The sequence below is a fragment of the Carcharhinus amblyrhynchos genome, chromosome 1 (genome assembly GCF_965287045.1).
Source record: "Carcharhinus amblyrhynchos chromosome 1, sCarAmb.v2.hapA, whole genome shotgun sequence".
NCBI classification, from domain to species: domain Eukaryota; kingdom Metazoa; phylum Chordata; class Chondrichthyes; order Carcharhiniformes; family Carcharhinidae; genus Carcharhinus; species Carcharhinus amblyrhynchos.
Window position 1 is genome coordinate 107662317 of NC_137324.1, and position 24641 is coordinate 107686957.

A 24641-nucleotide genomic window follows, 5' to 3' on the forward strand; every position below is an offset into this window, starting at 1 on the left:
TGGGCAGTCATTGTTTATATTTAAGATTGAGATAGGTTTTTGATCAGTAAGGGAATCAAGGGTTATGGGGAAACGACAGGAATGTTGACATGAGGGACGTTGGTTCAGCCACAATCCTATTAAATGGGGGAAGCAGGCTCAAGGGGCTGAACTGCCTACTGCGGTTCCTTTTTCTTATGGCATAAGTTATTTGCCATTAATCCACATAAATCCCCCAGAAGCATCAGTGAAATTTATGTCAAAGATTATTGAGATAGTGGTCTAATGGTCTTAGCACAGGCTTAGTATCTAGAGACCTAGGCTAACGTTTTGGGGACATGGATTCAACTCCCACCATGGCAGCTGGTGAAATTTGAATTCAGTTAACAACCCTGGAAGTCTTAGTAATGGTAACCATAAAATTATCAATGAACCAACCTATCTGATTCACTAATGTTCTTTAGGGAAAGAAATCTGCCATCCTCACCTGGTCTGGCCTGTGTGACTCGACAACAATGTGGTTGATTCCTAAGTGCCTTGTGAAATGGCCTAGCCAGCCATTCAAGGGCAACTAGGGATGGGCAACAAATGCCCCCATCCCATTAAATAAACATAATTAAGGGATGAGCAATAAATGCTGCTCTTGCCAGCAGTGACACATCCCACGAGTGAATACCAAATGTTAAATCTACTGTGCTAAAGGGGTGAGAAACCCTCCCTGTATGGCTTTTTAAGCACTTTTCAAACACGTATATCCCCCTGAGAAACTTTTATTAGGAATCCTTGTTCAGCCTCAGCAGTTTTGGCAGCAGTGGTCCCAGGAGACTTAGGTAAGGAACTGCAAACTATGACTGAAAGCAGCTAGTCTGATTTTTAAAAGCCTACGTATCGATTCAACTGCTGAGTTTGCAGTTTTCGCTGAGTTTTTAAATTTAGTGAACTTTGATATGGCAACGTCAAAGTTCTCTGATGCTTCCTTCCCCAGGGACAAAATTTCATTCACATGTTCCCCCTTGCGGTAGTCCTGTATCATTTCAATCCTACTGCCACTTCGATCAAGCCACCTCGCCCCACAAACTGGCTTATCTTGTCCATTTCCTGGCTGCTTGTTTTAACAACCCTAATCCCTCAACAGCTATCTATCCAACTCCCTCCTCTGCCACTGACCTCCACATCAAAAGTGAGTGGATCTTGAGTACTTTCCCTATGCCATCATCACTCCTACGCTCAGCCTTACTACTATACCAAGTGCCTTTTCTCCCAGCCAAGCAATATGTATAAGATCAAATTGTACCAAGGCCTCACCCTTCCTGATCTCAAATATCCTCCACTACATCTATGCTACAGATTCTGACCACCTATGTATGTTGGTTTTAATTACTCCACTGATGCGGAAGACTTAAATGCTTCAAACCTTCCCCAATACTTTCCTGCTTTAGGACTTGTGTCATCTGCCACTCCCCAGGTAACTCTTCCAAGTTTGGTAAGAATCCTATGTAGTTCCGCCTGACATCTTACTGCATACAAATGCAATGTTATGAGTTTGTGCTCAGGTGCTTCCTTCCCTCTGCTACAGACAAAATTATGGGATGTTCCTTCCTTTTGTCAGATGCAACATTTGAATCAGTTTTGTGTTTACTGCAACCTCAACCAGACAAATGTTTTCAGGTAGTTAAGGCTCCTCTGGAGAGTTAAATGATTTCATAGGTAAAATGGGTGCAGTGGTATACTTCATTAGCTGCTCTCTGCAACAACTCCAAATAGGATTAGGTGACAACTGATGTTCTCAATCAGGCTGCCATAGGCTCATCAAGCATGTGGAACAGCAACACACTATCAGGGAATAAATCACCTATTCTCCCAACAGGCTTGAAAATATCTCAGAGACCAATTAGCTATCAGTAAGGAAACTGCTATTATTCTTACAGCAGCACTAGCCCACCTCTTCCTTCGACGCACTACGCCACTGTGGTTAGCACTGCTGCGTCACAGCTCCAGGGACCTGGGTTCAACTCCCAATCAGTCATTGCGTATGGAATTTGCACATTCTCATGGCTGTGTGGGTTTCCTCCCACAATTCAAAGATGTCAGGTTAGGTTGATTGGCTATGCTAAAATGGCCTCTTATCATGCTTGTGAGTTTTCTCTGGGTGCTCCAGTTTCCTCCCACACCCCAAAAACATGCTTTTAGGCTGATTGGTGTTAATAAATTGTCCCTAAATTAGACCTCCCTTAATCTGGCACACATATAATTCTCTAAATTTGCACCCCTTTATTGTGGAGTCCAAGAGATATAGGCAAAAGTCAGAGGTAGAAGGATTGGAATGAGGCACTGAGTGTTAAAATGGGCAGCATGGGCTTATAGGGCCAATTTCCTGTGCTATGTTGTTCTTTGTTAAAGTGTCCTGAGTTGCATGGATTAGTGGGTTAAATATGTAAGGATGTGGGGGGGAATTGTGGTCAGTGCAGACTCAATAGGCTGAATGGCATCTTTCTGTACCATGGGGTTTCTATGATTACTGCATGTGTTAAAGCTGCACTGCTATAAAGCCAGAACAATATGCTTTTGCTAAGATTTGAATCAATACTTTAATCTGCCTTTACCACCCATCAGCAGGCCAACAACCAACATTTGTCTGTTCTGAAATCATTAGATTGAGTGAATGTCTGTTAGAACACAGCTGCAGTAAACAGCTGGAAAATCATTTGCATTGTTTTGGGATGGCTGCAAAATTTACCACCCTTACTGATGTTTGTCCATTGGGACAAATCAGTGACAACTTCAGAATAGAAACTTAGGGTTGAAATCTCTAGTGAAGAGTTCATTAAAAAAAACACAAGCAATTAAAGTTGCACTAGCTTGCTTGATCAATTTTTTATTTTTCACTTTTATTCTCTTTTGAATAGCATGTTGCAAGACTGCTGCAGCAGTTCTCCCAAGAGAAACAAAACATCTTCATTTAGTCCCAATAGTTACTTGCCGAACGTGGATCAGATGATCAGTTTAAATTGCAAACAGCATCTATGGAGATGAAAACAAATCCATAAATTGTGAAAAGAACAAATATCAAGTTTTATCAATATATTAATTGGCAATCTATTCCACAAACTTGTAATATGTACAATCTTTAAATATTCACTTGCATATACTATTTGGTCTGTTTTTTTAAAAATTAAGACAAAAATGTTAATTAGCACTAAAAAAAGTTCAAAGCTGCAATGGTTATAATACCAACTTTATAGCCCACACATTCTGGACTGTACCCTCATTCAATAGGTTTTAATCCTACCCCTTATAGGGTCAGCTGGGTAGTTAGTGACAGAATGTAATCAATGGGACAGTCATGAACATCTCAAATCACAAACAAACAACCAACTGAGCTCACTCTCCACCATGAAACAAACGCAATTACCTGAACAGTGGTAGAATACACTAGTGCGAGGCACTGTGGCACTACAGCCTCACTTTTGGTGCTGGCAGTGTCTTGACAGTTGTTCAACCATGGCCTTGCCCTCTTAAAGTCCCTTTGAGGAAGAATGAACAAGTTTAAAAACATGAACTACATGAAGTTTAAAAAAAAACTACATCTGAACATGTAGAAAACTGAAATTGTCATTACTTTTTTAGCCAAGCCACCTCAGTGTAGAAAAGTGCCCATCAAGAATGCAGCATTAGCTCAGGAACAGCCTCTGAAGTTTCTACAGATATAATCTCAGAAAGGCAAGACTCATCACTGCTAACACTGCACAATTTCCTCCAAAACAATCAATTTGTATCATAACTCATCCAACCCAAAAAAATCTATGGTGACCTACCCAAATCCAGATGCAGGGATCAGTAGCAAGGACAACACCAGTATTCATAATGGTTGAAGCAAAGTGTTTAAGACAGCCTCACCATCCATAGTGTACAAACATTGCCCTTCATTCAGATCCCACAGAAGAGTATGACTACCCTACAAAATAAATGGTAAGCAAGCCACAAAAATAATGGCAGCTGGAAAAGGCTATGCATGTATCTGTTCAAACTGAATGTTCGCTTCAAAAAGGTTTGGGACACTAATGTCTGTACCTATTGCTGAGCTGCTTCAAATATTGTAAAGGTCACTACTTTATTTTGTTCTTCGCACAACAGCATTAACTGGAAACCACAAAGTACAGCTATATTTAGAATAAATAGCATTTTGCATTACTATACACATTAAAACAAAAGCACGTTGATGCAATTTTCCTCACCATTCCAAAACAGGCAGTAAATAAGCCACAACACCGGTTAGTACAAATGCCAATCATTTCTGTGACATCAATCCTTTAGCTTTCAAAATACTTTTAACTTTAAGCATAATGGTTTTATGATCTTACTAGCCAAGAATCAAAGACAGTTCACAGTAAGTACATACCTTTCTGCCTGAGGTGCAGGGAACACCAACTGAAGGTACTGCCACATAATTCAGGTACCCAGCCAGACCAATGTGGTTGGGCTTTGCAGTTTGCAAAGTTCCAAACCTAGTGATTAGTAGAGAGAAAAAAATTAACACAAAAATCAGCCGACTCACTGAAGGAAAATACTACGAGGTGTGTATTCTATCTGACTACATGTCCTCAGCTTTACAATATAATCACAGAAAATCATGATGTGAACAGCAGTGAAAAGGTTCTCATCATCGGACACGCAGATTTGATCAATTCTTCTACAAAGACCAAAAGGGGGCAAATCACCAGATATTTAAAAGATTAGCTGGGTGATTATACAACAGTCATGAAAAAAAAGTTAACAATTAATCCTGAAATACTCTTTAATCCACATTGATGCATCAAATGAACAGAAGCATTCTCCTTTTACCTTCATCAGCTTGTGCCAGCCACAGGAAACAATGACTGGGTTATTGTTGTTTGGGCAGAACCAGACAACAGATAACCACATAGCAGGCCCATCCTCCTACAAAATGAAGAAATGACAGTTTAGAAAATTTTGTCTCTAGTCATATAAAAAAGAGCATTCTATTTATTATTGATCAATTGGGCAGACAGATAAATGTGAGGTGATGCATTTTGGTGCAAACCAGGGCAGGACTTAATTAATGGTAGGGCATTAGGGAGAGTTACAGAACAGAGATCTAGGGGTACAGGTTCATAGCACCTTGTGTGACTCCACTTTCAGAGTGCTGAAGACTGCATTCAGCATTCTTGGTTTCATCAGTCAGAACACTGAACAGAGGAGTTGGGACATCCTGCTGAAGTTGTACAAGACACTGGTAAGGCCACACTTGGAATACTCTGTGCAATTCTGGTCACCCTATTACAGGAATGATATTAAATTAGAAAGAGTGCAGAAAGATTTACTAGGATGTTACTGGGACTTGACGGTTTGAGTTATAAGGAGAGGCTGGATAGACTGGGATTTCTTTCTCTAGAGAGGAGGCAGGTTAGAGGTGATCTTATAGAAGTCTATAAAATAATGAGGGACATAGATCAGCTCGATAGTCAAAACCTTTTCCCAAAAGTTGAAGAGTCTAAAACTAGAGAGCACAGGTTTACAATAAGAGAGAGAGATACCAAACAGTCCTATGAAGCAACTGTTTCAGAGGGTGGTAGGTGTCTGGAACAAGCTGCCAGAGGTGGTAGCAGAGGCAGGTACAATTTTGCCTTTTGAAAAGCAATTACACAGTTACATGGTTAAGCAAGGGGGATTGAATATAAAAGTAGGGAGGTCTTGCTGTGGCTATATAGGGCATTGGTGAGGCCGCAGCTGGAGTACTGTGTGCAGTTTTGGGCGCCGTACTTACGCAAGGATATATTGGCCTTGGAGGGAGTGCAGAGGAGGTTTACTAGGCTGATGCTGGAGTTGAGGGGGTTGAGCTATGAGGAGAGGCTGAATAAACTAGGCTTGTACTTTGAAGAATGAGGGGAGATCTCATTGAGACGTACAAGATGATGAATGGGATGGATAGGATAGAGGTGGAGAGACTCTTCCCGCTCAGAAAGGACAGTAGGACTAGGGGGCACAGCCTCAAGAGAAGGGGGGGGGGGTTTAGAACGGAGTTGAGGAAGAATTTCTTCACTCAAAGGGTGGTGAATCTCTGGAATTCTCTGCCCGTTGAAGTGGTGGAGGCTACCTCGCTAAATATTTTTAAGACGCAGGTTGATGGGTTTTTGATGAGAGGGGATTAAGGGTTATGGGGAGAGGGTGGGAATGTGGAACTGAGCCACAACAGATCAGCCATGATCTTATTGAATGGTGGGGCAGGCTCAAAGGGCCAGATGGCCTACTCCTATTTCTTATGTTCTTAAAGATGGGAATAGAGGGACATGGACCAAACACAGGCAACTGGGATTAACTTAGGAGTTAAAAAAAGGACAGCATTGACAAGTTGGGCCGAAGGGCCTGCTTCCATGCTGTAAACCTCTGACTTGAGCACAAGACGATTACATATTGAATACAAGTATCTGACAAAGATGTCACATGTGTTCCACCAAGCATCTCCAATAGACAGACATTCAACAACCTACTATAGGTCTCATCACCAAATCAGTGGTTTGTTTCCAATGACAATTGGAGCAGTTATGACATAATAAAAAGTTCAACTGCATAAATAAAGTGTACTTACACACTTCTAAATGTTTCACAACTTGAGTGGCTGTGTGAGCCCACCAAAGTGCTGAAGGTCAGCATTATGGTCTTTGGACATCCCCCATATTATAAATACAGATAAACACCATAAAGGAAAGAACATTTAGTCTGATGTGGATTCATCAGCTGAAGGATTGCAATAAGAAATAATAAGTCTCCCTTGCCCATGTTTTGAATGGAATCAAGATCCAGAACCAACTTTGTTGATTATCAGGACCAATGTATAATCATTTCAGCAGCATCTCTGCGGGGCACGTGGGACTGGACACACCAATGGATGATGGAGGCAGAGAACAAGACACTGACTACCGACTCTGCTGGTTTGACTGTACTGATTATGTCTTTGTCCTACCTGATAATGGATGTGTCCTATTCATTTATTACACTGTGTTCCCAAACAACCTAGTGACTTGCTAGAGGCTATAGTTTATAGTTAACCACACATTGCAGTGGGGCTGGGAGGGAGCTGTGGGCAGAATGAGTCAGGGCTCCAGCCAAAAGGATGTAACACAACTACCCTGCTGCTGCTGCTCACACTGTCCAGGCTGGCGGGAGGACAATCCGCCCGCTCCCTGCAGGGGGCGCCCGGCGGCACCACGTGGTGACACACCTCGGGGCCCGGGAAGGAAGCGGCGGCGGCAAAGAGGGGAGAAGCCGCGGCTCAACCGGGCCCGGGGACAGGGGAGAAGCCGCGGCTCAACCGGGCCCGGGGAGAGAGGGGAAAGGCCGCGGCTCCCCGACCAAGCGATGGGCCTCCGTTCCTGCGAGTCAAACCGATTTGCAGCCCCGGCCCCACCTCTCGGATCCCGGGTCTCGGCTCCAGCCCCACTCGGCAGCCCGGCCTCATGGAGCCCCGGTCCCCGCCTTAAACTGCCAGGGCTGCCGCCTCGCTCCACTTCCCCTTCGGATACTTACCCCGGGCTGCTGGGCAGAGCGGCTGAGGCCCTGAGAAGCCGAGTCCGGAGGCGCCCGCCTCACTCCCGGTGCCCGATGGACTCCGATCCCAGGCAGGCCGCTGCCGCCGCGGTGGAGAAGAGGACAGGCGGCGGCTCTCCGCCCCTTATAAAGGGCTGGGCGGTGAGGGCGGGGCTGAGCGGCTGAGTGACACTCGGAGCCCCGCCCACTTCGCCTCCATTCTAAGGGGTCTGGCAACACCAGGTTAGAGTCCAACAGGTTTATTTGGCAGCACAAGCTTTCGGAGCGCTGTTCCTTCTTCAGGTGAGTGAGGAGCTGTGTTCATAGAGAGGGCATATATAGACACAAACATAAATTTACAAGATAATGGTTGGAACGTGAGTCTTCACAGGTAATCAAGTCTTAAAGGTACAAACAATGTGAGTGAAGAGAGGGTTAAGCACAGGTTAGTGGACGAGGACGAGGGAGGTGAGGTTGGTGAGCAAACTGCACACGGTACAGTGATGCAGCAGGACATAGGCAAAGAGAAGGTGAAAAGGAACGTAGTAGTAATTGGGGATAGTGGGGTGAAGGGTATTGACACTGTCCTTTGTCACAATGACAAAGTGCACAGAAGGGTGTGTTGTCTGCCTGGTGCTCGGGTCCGGGATGTCGCATCTGGGCTGCAGAGGAACCTGGAGTGGGAGGGTGAGAATCCGGTCAATGTGGTACATGTGGGTGCCAACGACGTAGGCAAAATGCGAAGTAAGGATCTGGGGAGGGAGTATGAAAAGCTGGGATTGGAATTAAAAAGTAGAACCGACAAGGTGGTTATCTCTGGGCTACTGCCTGAACCGAGTGCAGATGGGCGTAGGGTTGATAGGATTAAGGAAGTGAATGGGTGGCTCGGGGATTGGTGTGGGAGGAATGGGTTTGAATTTATGGGGCATTGGCATCAGTATTGGGGTAGGTGGGACCTGTTCGGGCAGGATGGGGTTGGTCTGAACCGTGCTGGGACCAGAGTCCTGGCGAATCGTGTAAAGAGGACTGTAGACAGGGCTTTAAACTAATTGGGGGGGGGGGGGGGGGTGGGTGTGAGGGTAGGTGACATTACGAGGCCTAAAGTTAAGGAGAGGGTACAGGTAAGGGTAGAGGCCAAGGATGTCCCAATAATAAAGGGAGTAGGGGGTGTGAGTATGGTTGGTGGCGTTCCAGCAAATAGGGTCCAGGTGAAGGCTGGGATGAAAGCGCTTTATCTGAATGCACGAAGCATTCGGAATAAAGTGGATGAGCTGGTGGCGCAGATCAGCACAAATGGATATGATCTGGTGGCCATTACAGAGACGTGGCTGCAAGGTGACAGGGACTGGGAGCTGAATGTCCAGGGGTGTCAAGTGTTTAGGAAGGATAGGCAGGAGGAAAGAGGGGGGGGGCATAGCTCTGCTGATTAAGGATAGCATCAGGGTGGTAGCAAGGGATGATACTGGAGCCAAGGAGCAGAAAGTGGAATCGCTGTGGGTAGAGATTAGGAACAGCAAAGGGAGGAAGATGCTGGTGGGTGTCGTCTATAGGCCCCCGAATAATGATCTGGAGGTGGGGCGGGCTGTTAACGCGCAAATAAGTGCGGCGTGCAGGAATGGGACGGCTGTAATTATGGGGGATTTCAATCTGCATATTGATTGGTCGACCCATGTTGGACGTGGTGGGCTCGAGGAGGAGTTCTTGGAATGCTGCCGGGATAGTTAACTTGAACAGTGTGTGTTGGAGCCGACGAGGGAGCGAGCTATCTTGGATCTGGTGTTGTGTAATGAGGTGGGTAGAATTAGGGACCTTGCGGTGAAGGATCCTCTTGGGGAGAGTGATCATTGTATGGTGGAGTTTCTGGTGCAGATGGAGGAGGAGAAAGTGGGTTCCCGGACACGCCTCCTTTGTTTGAACAGAGGGGAGTACGGTAGGATGAGAGAAGAATTGGCGAATGTGGACTGGGGGAGCGCGTTGGAAGGTAGGTCTGCTGAGGAGCAGTGGAGGATCTTTAAGGAGATCTTTCTTGGTGCTCAGCAGAAATTTATTCCGATGGTCAAAAAGGACCGTAGGAGGAGAGGTAATAAGCCGTGGATAACGAAGGAGGTGAAGGAAAGTGTTAAATTAAAAGCGGAGGCGTTTAGAGTAGCTAAGAGTAGTGGGCGAGAAGAGGATTGGGAGAGGTTTAAATGTCAACAAAGATTGACAAAGAAGTTGATAAGGTAGGAGAAACTATGAAGCTGGGCTAGCGCTTAATATAAAAAAGGATAGCAAGAGTTTTTATAAATATATAAAAAGGAAGAGGCTGGCTAGGGTGAACGTTGGACCCTTAGAGGATGAGAAGGGGGACTTAGTGGTAGGGGATGGCGATATGGCTGAGGTCTTGAATAACTTTTTTGTTTCGGTCTTCACGAAGGAGGACGTGAATAATTTGCCGGGTATTAGAGATGGAAAGGTGGTAGGACTGGAGGCTCTCAATGACATTACTGTTACTAGAGAGGCGGTGCTCGACAGACTGGAGGGGGCTAATTGTGGACAAGTCCCCAGGCCTGGATGGAATGCATCCGAGGGTTCTGAAAGAAATGGCGGAGGTGATAGTGGATGACTTGGTGGTTATTTTCCAAACGTCGCTGGATTCCGGGGAAGTGCCGGAAGATTGGAAAACTTGTTTAAGAAGGGTGCCAGGCAAAAGGCAGGGAATTATAGGCTGGTTAGTTTAACGTCTGTTGTAGGTAAAATGTTAGAATCCGTCATCAAGGAGGAAATAGCGAGGCATCTTGAGGGGAATTGCTTGATAGAGCAGACGCAGCACGGTTTCGTTAAAGGGAAGTCGTGTCTGACAAATTTACTGGAGTTCTATGAGGATGTGTCTAGGGCGATGGATAAAGGAGAACCGGTGGATGTGGTCTTTCTTGATTTTCAGAAGGCGTTTGACAAGGTACCTCACAAGAGGTTATTGCAGAAGGTCAGGGGACATGGAGTTGGGGGTAGGGTGTTAGCATGGATAGAGGATTGGTTGTTAAATAGGAGGCAGAGAGTGGGGGTCAATGGGTGCTATTCGGATTGGCAGTTGGTGACTAGTGGAGTGCCCCAGGGGTCGGTGCTGGGGCCTCAGCTATTTACCATTTATATAGATGATCTGGAGGAGGGAACCGAGTGTATGGTGTCGAAATTTGCTGATGACACCAAGATTGGTGGAACGGCAAATTGTGCGGAGGGTGTGGAGAGTCTGCAGAAGGATCTAGATAGGCTGGGCGAATGGGCCAGGAACTGGCAAATGGAATTTAATGTTGGCAAGTGCAAGGTGGTCCACTTTGGTAGGAATAATGGTAGGAAGGATTATTACTTATGTGGAGAAAAACTGCAGCAGGCGACGGTGCAGAGGGACCTCGGGGTCCTTGCGCATGAGTCACAAAAACCCAGATTGCAGGTGCAGCAGGTGGTCAGGAAGGCGAATGGGATGCTGGCCTTCATAGCGAGGGGGATTGAATATAAAAGTAGGGAGGTCTTGCTGCGGCTGTATAGGGCATTGGTGAGGCCGCAGCTGGAGTACTGTGTGCAGTTTTGGGCGCCGTACTTACACAAGGATATTTTGGCCTTGGAGGGAGTGCAGAGGAGGTTTACTAGGCTGATGCCGGAGTTGAGGGGGTTGAGCTATGAGGAGAGGCTGAATAAACTAAATGGTAGGCTTCTGCAGAAAATGCAGATGTATGGGATTGGGGGTAATCTAGGTACTTGGATCAGGAATTGGCTAGCAGATAGGAGACAGAGGGTGGTGGTTGATGGTGAATATTCGTCATGGAGTTCGGTTACGAGTGGTGTGCCTCAGGGATCTGTTTTGGGGCCACTGCTGTTTGTAATTTTTATTAATGATCTGGATGAGGGTATAGTTGGGTGGATTAGTAAGTTTGCTGATGACACCAAACTCGGAGGTATGGTAGATTGTGAGGAAGGGTGTCATAGTTTGCAGGGTGACTTAGACAGGTTGCAGAGCTGGGCCGCGAGGTGGCGGATGGAGTTTAATGCGGAGAAGTGTGAGGTAATTCATTTCGGTAGGAGTAACAGATGTGTTGAGTATAGGGCTAGCGGGAGGACTTTGAATAGTGTGGAGGAGCAGAGGGATCTAGGTGTATGTGTACATAGATCCCTGAAAGTTGGGAATCAAGTAGATAAGGTTGTTAAGAAGGCATATGGTGTCTTGGCGTTTATTGGTAGGGGGATTGAATTTAGGAGTAGCAGCGTCATGTTGCAACTGTACACAACTCTGGTGCGACCGCACTTGGAGTAGTGTGTGCAGTTCTGGTCCCCACATTACAGGAAGGACGTGGAGGCTTTGGAGAGGGTGCAGAGGAGGTTTACCAGGATGTTGCCTGGTATGGTGGGGAGGTCCTATGAGGAGAGACTGAGGGATTTGGGGTTGTTTTTGCTGGAAAGAAGGAGGCTAAGAGGGGATCTTATTGAAACATATAAGATGATTAGAGGTTTAGATAGGGTGGATAGTGATAGCCTTTTTCCTCGGATGGAGAAAGTTAGCACGAGAGGGCATGGCTTTAAATTAAGGGGGGGTAGTTATAGGACGGATGTCAGCGGTAGGTTCTTTACCCAGAGGGTGGTGAGGGATTGGAATGCCCTGCCTGCTGCGGTTGTAAATGCACCTAGTTTGGGGGCGTTTAAGAGATCTGTGGATAGGTTTATGGACGAAAAGGGATTGGTTTAGGTTAGTGGGTCAGTTTTTTTTTAAAAAACTGGTTGGCGCAACATCGTGGGCCGAAGGGCCTGTTCTGCGCTGTAATGTTCTATGTTCTAAACTAGGCTTGTACTCGTTAGAGTTTAGAAGAATGAGGGGAAATCTCATTGAGACGTATAAGATGATGAATGGGATGGATAGGATAGAGGTGGAGAGACTCTTCCCGCTCAGAAAGGACAGTAGGACTAGGGGGCACAGCCTCAAGATAAAGGGGGGGCGGTTTAGAACGGAGTTGAGGAAGAACTTCTTCACTCAAAGGGTGGTGAATCTCTGGAATTCTCTGCCCGTTGAAGTGGTGGAGGCTGCCTCGCTAAATATTTTTTAAGACATGGGTTGATGGGTTTTTGATAAGAGAGGGGATTAAGGGTTATGGGGAGAGGGCAGGAATGTGGAACTGAGCCACGACAGATCAGCCATGATCTTATTGAATGGCGGGGCAGGCTTGAAGGGCTAGATGGCCTACTCCTGCTCCTATTTCTTATGTTCTTATGTAAAGAGATGTACCGTCTCCAGCCAGGATAATTAGTGAGATTTTGCAAGTCCAGGCAAGTCATGGGGGTTACAGATAGTGTGACATGAACCTAAGATTCCGGATGAGGCAGTCCTCATGTGTGGAACATGGCAATCAGTTTCTGCTCAGCGATTCTACATTATCATACGTTGTGGTTGTGAAAGCCGCCTTGGAGAATACTTACCCGAAGATCAGAGGCTGAATGCCATGACTGCTGAAACGTTCCCTGACAGAAAGAGAACTCTCCTGCCTGATTGTTGAGCGGTGTTCATTCATCCATTGTCGTAGCATCTGCATGGTCTCCCCAAAGTACCATGCCTCAGGACATTCTTTCCTGCAGGTTATCAGGTAGACAACATTGGCCGAGTCACAAGAGTATGTACCGCCTTCACTCACCAGCCCTGTCCCCATTGCCCCACACCCATTGCTATTGCTCCTGACTAAGCGTCATTGCATTTATCCAGACAAAATACTATTTCATGCCTTTGACTGAGGTAATTTATTCCAACAGTCTTGAGTGAGGATTATCACCTTGAATGGGCTGGATTAAGCTATATTTTGGTAGATTATTGAAGTGCACCTGTAGAAAGTGTTCTTTGACTTATCTCCAAATAACACAACTGGAACAAAACAAAATAACTACTGTGAAACTTTCAGAGGAAGGGATTTTTTCTAATGATAAAAGAACAAAGTAAAAACCCCTGAATGTATTCATCCAAAATTACAAAGTTTAAACTTTATTTACTAGTCACAAGTAGGCTTAAATTCATACTGCAATGAAAGTACTGTGAAAATTCCCTAATCGCCACGCTCCGGCGCCTATTTGGGTACACGGAGGGAGAATTTAGCATGGCCATTTCACCTAACCAGTATGTCTTTGGAGTGTGGGAGGAAACCGGAGCACCCAGAGGAAATCCACAGAGACATGGGGAGAACGTGCAAACTCCACACAGACAGCGATCCAAGCCGGAAATCAAACCCAAATCCCTGGTGCTGAAAGGCACCAGTGCTAACCACTGTGCTACTGTAACTTATGTTATCCAGGCTGGTCTGGTTGTATTCAGAGGGAATCCCATGCTTAAAGTAAGCATAGAGGCTAAGCTGCTGATTTCCTTAAGTCTTTCCTTATTGTGCAATGAAGATGTTTAATATTGATTTTTTAATCATTTGCATCAATTATAATAAATAGATGTAGAATACCAGATAGCTTTACTAGAGTTGTAGACTTAAAAACATGTCTTGAAGTAACAATAGTAGCCCGAAAACTGAAATAAAATTTTCAGTGCATTGCATTTTTCCCATATTGCTTAAGGGCATTCCTCATAAAAATAAATGATCCAAGAAAAGCATTGGAAAATAACATGACATAATTCTTCCAAAACAAAGTATCCAAGTTATTCTTAACCCTAAAATATCATTCGACTGTGGAGGCCCATGCATCAATGGCTGGAAGTTCATATTTCCCAGAGATTACATTCCACAACTAGAAGACCATGGGTTGTTTTCAATGAAGTTGCTTACTCGATTATACTGAAAGACAGCAGTTGCATTCATATATTTCCTTTCAGAACTTCTACATTTCATACCAGTAAAGTACTTTTAAAGTGTAGTCACTTTTAGGGTCAAAACTCACCATTTGAAAATAGGACACACTGGTTGTGCTCTGTTCCAAATTTGGATTGCCACTATTATGCCAAAAGGGGCATCAAGAAAAATCATGCAATTTGCCATCAAGCATTACATTTGAGATCTTGCTGAGAAGGTTGAGATTTGTGTATTTTAGTTATCATACTTGTTGACTTTTGTTTGATGTGCAGTTTTATAATTCATTAAATCTGACCAAATGGTATAGCCCATCTGCAATAATCAAACAGTATGCTATTGTCTGCTTTGAGTGAGAACATGGTGGGATGCTGCCTCATCAGCCTGAAGAGGACCTTTGACAGAATATTGCTTACATACGTGACGAATGTGTTGTCCAAAATAGGGTTTGATAATGGAATCAACAGTTGGATCCAACTGATTAAACATCAGTAACAGAGTCCCAATCAGTGGATGAGCTTTTCGATCAAATCTGGAATCAGGCAATGATGTCCTCTTCCTCCAGTAATGTATTGCATTGAACCTTTTGTCTGAGCCCATCAGGAAGGATGAGAGCACGGGGGAGGGGGGCAGTAATCTCAGGCAGTGGAGGCACTCATGTCAAAGCTTCCTTGTACATGAATGACATCATCATCCTCTGCTCAGATCTGGTGTTAATGTACAGACCGTCAGTTCAAACTGACCTCAGGAGGGAAAGTAAGTTGTGGCAGCAATGATGTTATGTTCTTTGGGAAGTAGGCTGATTGATTCTTTTGTCCCTTTCACTGGCAGCTCAGACTATCCACAGGTGCTTGGGATACAATAAAACATGGAAGGAACGTGTAGTCATGGTAAAAAATGTTTCTGGAGGTTACCACAACTTCCATTGCAGCTAAGAACCTGGTCCTCAGGTGTGAGACACCCGATTGCTATAGATGCTTCAGATCTGACCCATAAATCACTCCTGCTCCATAGCGATCACTCAAGCACTGGTGGTGACAAGGACCCTCCTCAACAGATTCTTCCTGCACACCTATTGTCTATCGTCTTCTGGAATGTACCTTTGCAAAACAGGTCTGGAAGAAGTTGTACTTGTAGTGCTTTTTGTCAAGTTTCTTCACAAGCATCTGTGATGCAAAACTCTCTGGTCTGCAGGCTGTTTCCAAGGAAATACACCAAGATAAACATCAACTGCTGGTGGGAGATCATGAGCGCGGTGAAAGACTTGCTTTGATATACCAGAAACTCGTTAGCGTTCCAGTGTAAAGAATTGCCAACGACTAAACGCTGCTGAGTGGTACATCCCAAGGTTCAAAACTACATAGTAAAACTTGGGGCAGCTGCTGCCAAGGGAGAATGTGGAAGGCAACCATCAAAGTAAATTCTTCAGCCATAATGCACCAATGGGCTGGAAACTGTGGGGGGAAAATCCAGTAGGCTATATGCTTCAAATGTAATGAACACTATGATAATAATTGTAAATGTAGTGAGTTATGAAGTATTGGAACAAACTGATTTGTTTTGCACTTTATGTATAATATAACCACACTCGCTAACAAAGTGCAGCCAAATGAATAAACCGAACAGTTAAAGTAAAGCTAAAGTTTATTATTAGTAATAAGTAGATTGTGACTGGTTACATATTGCTGTGAAAATCCCTTAGTGGCCACACTCCGGCACCTGTTTGGGTATCCTGAGGGAGAAGTTAGCATAGCCAATTCACCTAGCCCACACATCTTTGAATTATGGAGGAAACCACAGCACCCAGAGGAGACGTGAGAACGCAGATGCGGGGAGAACACGCAAACTCCACACAGACAATGACCCAAGCTGGCATTCAAAGCCAGGTTCCTGGCACTGTGAGGCAGCAGGGCTAACCACTGTGCCACCCCAAAAGCTTCCTGATCTACAATGCCTCTTAACACATGGCAATTAAGCAATATGGTAAATAATTTTGAAGTTATTTACAATGATTAACTGAACTTTGTACTTTGGAACACTTGATAATTATTAATCCTGTTTAATTGCACTGTTAGGTGGTTCAATTACTACACAACTTCAAAGTTGCATCCTTTTACATCATAAGTGAAAATAAACATTTGGAAATAAGAATTCAAAGTTTATATGCAAGCACAATTTCCTGAATACACAATTTCATAGTACTTACAGCTGTACATTAATGATTAGATTTATTGGCACAGCTATGCTTTTAATGGGAGCAACAAAAGTAAATAAGAACATAAGAAATAGGAGCAGGAATAGGCCATTTAGCCCTTCGAGCCAGCCCCGCCATTCAATAAGATCATGGCTGATCTGAAGTGGCTCAGTTCCACTTTCCCACCTTCTCCCCATAACCCTTAATCCCCTTGCCTATCAAAAACCTATCTACCCGCATCTTAAATATATTTAGCGAGGCAGCCTCCACCACTTCAACGGGCAGAGAATTCCAGAGATTCACCACTCTGAGTGAAGAAGTTCCTCCTCAACTCCGTTCTAAACTGCCACCCCCCCCACCCCCCCGCCCCCATCTTGAGGCTGTGCCCTCTAGTCCAGCTGTCCTTTCTGAGCGGGAAGAACCTCTCCACCTCTACCCTATCCATCCCTTTCATCATCTTGTATGTCTCTATAAGATTCCCCCCTCATCCTTCTAAACTCTAACGAGTACAAGCCTAGTTTATTCAGTCTCTCCTCATAGCTCAACCCCCTCAACTCCGGTATCAGCCTGGTAAACCTCCTCTGCACTCCCTCCAAGGCCAAAATATCCTTGCGCAAGTGCAGCAACCAAAACTGCACACAGTACTCCAGCTGCGGCCTCACTAGTGCCCTGCACAGTTGCAGCAAGACCTCCCTACTTTTATATTCAGTCCCCCTCGCTATGAAGGCCAGCATCCCATTTACCTTCCGGACCACCTGCTGCACCTGCAGGCTGGGTTTTTGCGACTCATGCGCAAGGACCCCCAGGTCCCTCTGCACTGTAGCATGCTGCAGTCTTTCGCCATGCAAGTAGTAGTCCTTCCTACCATTATTCCTACCAAAGTGGACAACCTCACACTTGCCAACATTATATTCCATCTGCCAGTTCCTCACCCATTCGCTCAGCCTATCTAGATCCCTCTGCAGACTTTCCACACCCTCCGCACAATTTGCCGTTCCGCCAATCTTTGTGTCATCAGCAAATTTCGACACCTTACACTCGGTTCCCTCCTCCAGATCATCTATATAAATGGTAAATAGCTGAGGCCCCAGCACCAACCCCTGGGGCACTCCACTAGTCACCAACCGCCAATCCAAATAGCACCCATTGACCCCCACTCTCTGCCTCCTATTTGACAGCCAATCCCCTATCCACGCTAACACCCTACCCCCAATTCCATGCCCCCTAACCTTCTGTAACAACCTCTTGTGCGGCACCTTATCAAACGCCTTCTGAAAAATCAAGAAACACCACATCCACCGGTTCCCCTCTATCCACCGCACTAGACACATCCTCATAGAATTCCAATAAATTCATCAGACACGACTTCCCCTTAACAAAACCGTGCTGCGTCTGCTCTATCAAACAATTCTCCTCAAGATGCCTCGCTATTTTCTCCTTAATTACGGATTCAAGCATTTTTCCTACCACAGACGTTAAAGTAACCGGCCTATAATTCCCTGCCTTTTGCCTGCTACCCTTTTTAAACAACGGCGTAACATTAGCCGTTTTCCAATTCCCTGGTTCACTCCCAATCTGGGGATTACTGCTGATTTGAGAGGAAAGGATTCTTGTCCTTTTATTGATGAGAGTATGACCACCCCTGCCTGGCTTTGAGTAGGTCAATTTGTTAGCTTATTTCACTTCCTAAATTAGCCTGCAATCTTTGTGGGGATGTGTCATCTCCTTAAAGGAAAATACCACATCTAAATAACACTTAGCAACTCAAAGGCAGTAGCCAAATAACATTAATTTCTATTCGAATGGTCCCGTAAATCCCAAAGAGTGGCATGGTGGTACAATGGTTAGCACTGCTGCCTCACAGCACCAAGGACCCGGGTTTGATTCCAGCCTTGGGTTAAATGTCTAGTAGTTTGCATGTTCTTCCCATGTTTACATGGGTTTCCTCTGGGTGCTCCGGTTTTCTCTCACTCCAAAGATGAGCAGGTTAGGTTCATTGGCCATGATAAATTGCTCCTTAGCGTCAGGGGGATTAGCAGAGTAATTATGTGGGGTACAGGGATAGGGCTGGGGTGGGACTGTCACCGCTGCAGGCTCAATGGGCCGAATGGCGGCCTCCTGCATTAGGGATTCTATGATAAGTGAGAGTTGCATGTTGATCAGGGAAAAGAGGGAAATAATTTCTTGTCAACTATCATCAAGATAGCCTCTGTTCGAAAGGCTCAATAGACTGAGGCATGGATCTTTAAAGATTGCGATGTCATTCAGTTTAAAAAACAGCACATAATACATATCACACTGTGCACTAATTTCTTTTCAATTAACTGGTCATTCTGTCACAGAGACAAAAGCTAGAAATCTGCAGTAAAAACAAAGGTTTGGAAATATACAGCAAGTTTAAAGGGTTTAATATTTTAGATATTTTTTCTCAAGTGTATTTTACTTATGATCGATTCCTACAGCCAACCATTCTAGATTGAAGACACCAACATTTTCAAGCTTCGGCATCATGTTGAAATCAAGACAAATGAGAAATAGTGATCAATGATAGTTTTATTATAAATGCAGCTATTTTTCATATAAAATTAGCATAAGTACATACAAAAATCAGTTTATAATATACAGAAGTTACAATTGAAGTTGATAAACATGAAAATGAAAGCTTCATTGAAAATGTGAAGTGGGAAATTATCAAGTACCTGCACAACTGATGAACCTTGCAGCATAACATTCTTATTCATTTTGTTCGGACCACTGGGACATTGTTCTCAGCTAAATATGCAACTAAAATCCTTTCAATAGGATACAGATCGCATGGCTGTTGCATCAAAAAGTATATGCCAGTTATAATTAAAGCATATGCTATTCATAAAATTGATCTGCTCTTACTTTCTCTCCAAAAGTCACCACTTTCAAGAAAAGCAGTGAAAAATGCTGCAGATCTCAGAGTGGTTGTATGTGAGGATTCCCTTCAAATGTGAAAAGTAATGAATGATGTGGAGGGTAAAGAATTAGAAAACCTGTGACAGGTGGTTAAAGCTGATTTATTCTCCACAGAAAATGTGCGTGGAACAAATCTGACATTCATACCAATATCAAGCAATGCAGCAAGTCAGAAATCTTAGACAGCAACTGCAATTAAATACATGTCAGTTTCAGCATATCACAATATAAAAAAGGATTAATTTAAAAAGTAGCATAGGAAAAGTAACAAATGAAAATGCAACGGTTTATGATCCTTATTTGCCTATCAGTCTGAAGCACAGATATCCTTTTGCATTTCACAGCACCAGAGTTGCTCTCTGCCAGAAGCGCACAGAGTAAGATGTGTATTTATGCATCTAAATTTCATCACCATCAGTAAGTATTAAACGTTGACAGAGTTTCAGAATGTTAAGAAAAATTTACTTCAGTTCCTAAATTTCTCAGGAGTTCCAACAGCTTGACAGGACAACCCCAGTACAGCATCAAGTCCAAGTGATGTGAAATACCTCAATGAAGGGCAATGTCTTCATTACTCCACAGTCAAATTACAACAATTTTACAGATAAACACTTTTGTACTGCAAAATGGAAACAATGTAGAAATGCACATGACCTTTAAAAAGAAACCTCCTTAAGCTTGGTCACGTGTTTTTCAGTTTCTTATTGAGATATAAGGAAGCTGTGCATTAAAAATGTCTCCTTATTGTATTTAGTTAGATAGAAATACTTCACACACTAGTCTTTGATACCCTCTTAGGCAGATCAACTAGTAAAGCTGTCATGATTGCATCACATCTGTATGTGAAATATGTCCCACATTATAGCTTTTGAAAAACCAACCCTAAACACCACAGAACAAATTTTGTTAACGTGATTTATAATGGAAAAAATCTGGTATTCCCAATGATTAATGATCAAAGGTGAAAGGCCCAGTTATAGCTTTAGGGTGGGAAAAATAAAAGGTTTCAATTCCTGACCTAATGTCAGTGATAATCAAACATCACAACAGGGTCAAGTAGGATGAAATGATATTGGAAATCCTGGCACTAGCAACATGAATATCTACAGGAATTCTGAAGCAATGCTTACTTTAGGAAACATAAACCTAATTTTCCCCCTACATCTGTCTGGTCCATGCCTCAATTATGACTAACCTTCTCCTTGGTCTTTGCCAATGACATTCTGAATTTGCTCTCACCAAGTATTCAAGGATAGGCTGCTGGCCACTCTTCCCAGGGAGGAGACAGGAAGAGACAATTACACAGAGATGTTTGGTACCTTACTACACTGCTGAACACAAATCTGCATTTAGTACATGGGGTCTGTGATATGTCATCATAGATGGAAGTTTTAAAAAAAAATCAGAGGCCCAGAAATATCTCTGCAAGTTCTGCAGGACAGCATTTATCAAGTTTGACTGTTTCACAGAGGATAATAAGGGTTCAAACTCAGTTACTTTATGATTCACAGTCAGTGCAATAACATCCACAAAAGAAAGATGTCCAAGCCTTGCTTTGCATAATATGCACATCATGATGTTTGCCTGCTCCCTTGGCTGGAAAACGACATGAACAGATCAAAAAATGAAAGCAAGGAAATTCAAACAAAAATACAAGCAAGGTTAAATCAGAAAAATACCTAGCTCAACTTTTCTTTTGGAAAGGTATGAAATCCTTTTTCCCCTGGATCACAGACTGCAAGCGAGGGGGTCAAGGGGCATTAGTTCTTTGCTGTCATTTCAGTGCCACTTGACCATCTGGTAGTGAGTGTCCAAAAGTAGAATACAGATGATCTGTGGGAGTGGCTAGGCTTCTCCCATTACTTCCCCCAGCAATAATGCTGGGGAATTGAAACTTCGACCAGAGAATAAAGGACACATGCCCCAGCAATAGATAATGCCATATATTAGTAATTCCTCCTACCACATGCAAAAATAAAGTTTCAATTCTGCAAGACTTTTCTTCCTTTAAAGGTTACCGGCCACTCTTATTTAGTATATGCACTTTAAAACTAAATTCTTAAACATGAATTATCATGGGTTTGTTCTCTAAACTTTCTCATCCTTTACTAATCTCTTAAAATTTGTGGATATATTAAGATGAGCCCTTCAACATAATGAACTAGTACAAAACTGATCTTAGTGTGGCAACTCATTAAATAACGAAGGGTTAAATACAATAGTTCACATATCTTGGATCTGTCTATGTGGGGCTCACTGAGCTGTAAAAATGACAGCAATGTCAATAACATAGTGGTAATTATGCCTTTCTGTCCTGCGTAATCCTCCCAAACAGAGACCAAATAGAGACAGTGAACAGCAATAGCATAAATACATTACTAGTCTCATCACAAACAGTATTAAGGACAAACACTGCTTTACACCTCAAACTTGAAAATTGGATTCCTGAAGCTTGTATCTGAAATATCCAAATGTGTTGGCTGTTTTCTGGACCTTATTGAATTATCCATCTGTCTGGCACCTTACGGTGGCACAGGGTATTTAGTACTACTAATTTAAATAAAACATTTGATAATTATCTAAAGTAGCATCAATTATAACTTTCCCAGTTTGTATGAAATACAAGTCTAAACAAATGGATTTAACTGAAGCTGACAAAAAGCACACTTCTGCTTTCAGAAGTGACAGAAGGCAATTAATCTATTTAGTATTTGGATTATTACAAAAAGTTTCTTGCATTGTGTTTGACGAATGTGAAAAGAAAAAACATACACAAAATGAAGTACAGATAATTAAGAAAATACAGAAGAATGAAATCTGTACCTTCAAATTACTGCCAGTGAAACAGCCACAGCAATAGTCACACTATTTTCACAATCTACACATGTATTCTGAATTCTATTTAGATAACCAAAAGTATTTTTGTATACAATATTTAAATATACACAATACAGCTGCATAAACTAAATTAACAGAATATATACAAATTAGTATAGCATTACAATTCTTGGTACAGCAGAGAAAGACTATGCATATCCCTACTTGAAACTTGATAAAGTACAAGCTTGAGAAGCCAGTTAGCTATTAATATACATTTTATACACCATTACTCACTTAGAATAATTAATCTAAGGCAGGTATGGATTTTAATTAGCATCAAATACCCTGTTCTAACATTCTGTAAAAATACCCTTTAAAAACATCCTCATCTTTCTTTATGTTAACAGGCTATTCCTTAAATTATGAAAACAGCAGTTATTAACAAAAAGATTTTGTGACGTTTAGGACACTGATCACTGCTGGTACCAAATTTTACTAAGTCGACTGTCCAATTTAAGTCAAACAGACAAACTTTCAACATGTCTTCCTTTAGAAAGCACTTTGAAAAAACCATCAGAATACTGGAGCTTTAAATGTTAAATTGAAACAAGGAAAATTGTCAGTTTTGCCCATATTTACAAAAAACATTTTAAGATTAAAAAATGCGTGCCTTAAATTCTTGTATATTGCACTGTCACTGTTAATGGATATAATGACATGTTCAGAGAAAATCACTCACTTTCAGGTTCCTACTTTTTTTAATCTATCTTTGAAATGGTTGTTGCATTTTTATTGAACAGAATACACTTAGAAAAAGGACGTGCAAATATGCTTTTACATAAAAAAACTTGCCCTAAAAAAGGTGTTGTTTTCCCACAATGCTCGGTGACCTGTGTGACAAAATAATGTTCCACTAAAAACTTGTTTGGAAAGATGAAGGATGACCACTGTAGCATTTTCTTCCCCTTTCCTGATCTTCATTCATAGTTGAGACATTGCTTCTAGGCCTCTGCCTAATCCAAAGGCAACTCCATACTTGGATTTTGCTTTTAGAGGGCTGTACCTGACAGATTTCCATGACACAAATGACCAAGATGGGCAACATAATTTTTATGGGGGGTGGGCGGTGCGGTCCAGAAAACCAATTTCTCCTTATTCCACTGTGCCACCTTGTGAGCTTGTTAATTGGCAGTCTTGTTTACAGGTGGCTACATGCTGGAAAGTCTACAAAATGGTCAGAGGGTCAGGAGTGCTGATAGTCAATAATACCTACATAAGTGAATTCTGTAACTCCTGATGCAAGGTGCACCCATCAGTTGATCAAGTGTGTGATAAAAGCACCATTACAGTCTATTAATTACTCTCACAGTAGGTTAACAGATTTTGAAAGTGCCATGGACCAAGTTACTAAATCCTTAATGATGAGAAGTGGGTATATTTATGTTAACAAGGACGGACATATGTAATGCAAAATTTACAGCTACACAACACCTTATTTCCATCCTTAGCCTCTGTTATATTTTTAAAAGTCATTACGTCAAAAGCTTGATCCTCATAAGTGCGCTTTGCAAGTAATTTCTAATAGAAACTTTAAATTAAGGGACTGTACTCAGATCATCCACTGCCAAGATTTTCATCTGCTCAGAGACAGTTTGCACTTCAGGTTAATAGATACTCTCATCATTTGGGGGATAGAATATCCAGGGTGTTCATGACATCCTAGGGAAACGGTCAAAGAGAAAGCAACCTTGCATAGAGGGATGCAAAATATATAAAATGTCACCACTAGCATCAAAACAGTGTTTCCTTCATGACGGTTTTGCATATTCACACATTGATTCTACATCATAAAATCTACTTTGTATTTTAAGCATTGAGTTTAAAAAGGCACCTCAGACAGACATTGCACAGAAAGTCTGCTAAGAAGGAATAATTTGACTTATTGAAAGTTCTCACTAACCGTACAGCTGTAAAACATCATGGCAAGCCCAAAACACTTCCAGCCTTTTCTTTTTAAGGAAAACCCAGCTGAAGTTTTCCTCACTGATTCTTCCTGTTCAGCTCTCACAGGAGAGCACAAGTGGATTAACAACTCAGAGCACAGCTATCTCCTTTGGCTTTCCCTGCGGAGTTTATAATTTGCATTAAACAGCGTCCAAATTCTTCTAGAATCATGCGTTCAGTGACAGATATGGTCTGGCTATTCTTCTCTCCTTCCTCTGCTTGTGCCAGAAGACATTCACAAGTTGCTTCTGCCACTTCTTTCGTCACAAATGTGAATGGCAATCTGGAAAAAAATGACAATAAAAAAGTCAGAAAAGGTGAACAAAATGAACCATTGGCTATTTCTACATTTTACT

The 24641-nt window shown here is 42.8% G+C and overlaps 2 protein-coding genes across 3 annotated transcripts in view; both read right to left on the reverse strand.

Moving 5' to 3' along the window:
• Nucleotides 1-2822: 2822 nt before the first annotated feature.
• Nucleotides 2823-15490, reverse strand: LOC145360778 (uncharacterized). Its single transcript, XM_080216604.1, has 6 exons — nt 15425-15490; nt 7525-7839; nt 4822-4917; nt 4379-4484; nt 3392-3503; nt 2823-3000 (listed from the first exon to the last, which is right to left on the reverse strand). Exons 1-5 carry the CDS (start codon nt 15488-15490, stop codon nt 3475-3477), a joined length of 612 nt encoding a protein of 203 aa, XP_080072730.1. The 3' UTR covers nt 2823-3000; nt 3392-3474.
• A 3566-nt stretch (nt 15491-19056) lies between these two features.
• The window catches only part of lin54 (lin-54 DREAM MuvB core complex component), a 70427-nt gene continuing 64842 nt past the window's right edge, over nt 19057-24641 (reverse strand). For both annotated transcript variants that reach the window (XM_080190465.1, XM_080190457.1), the window contains exon 13: nt 19057-24568. In XM_080190465.1, the coding sequence (XP_080046591.1) occupies nt 24367-24568 (202 nt within the window). In that variant the 3' untranslated portion in view covers nt 19057-24366. The remainder of the gene's footprint in view (nt 24569-24641) is intronic.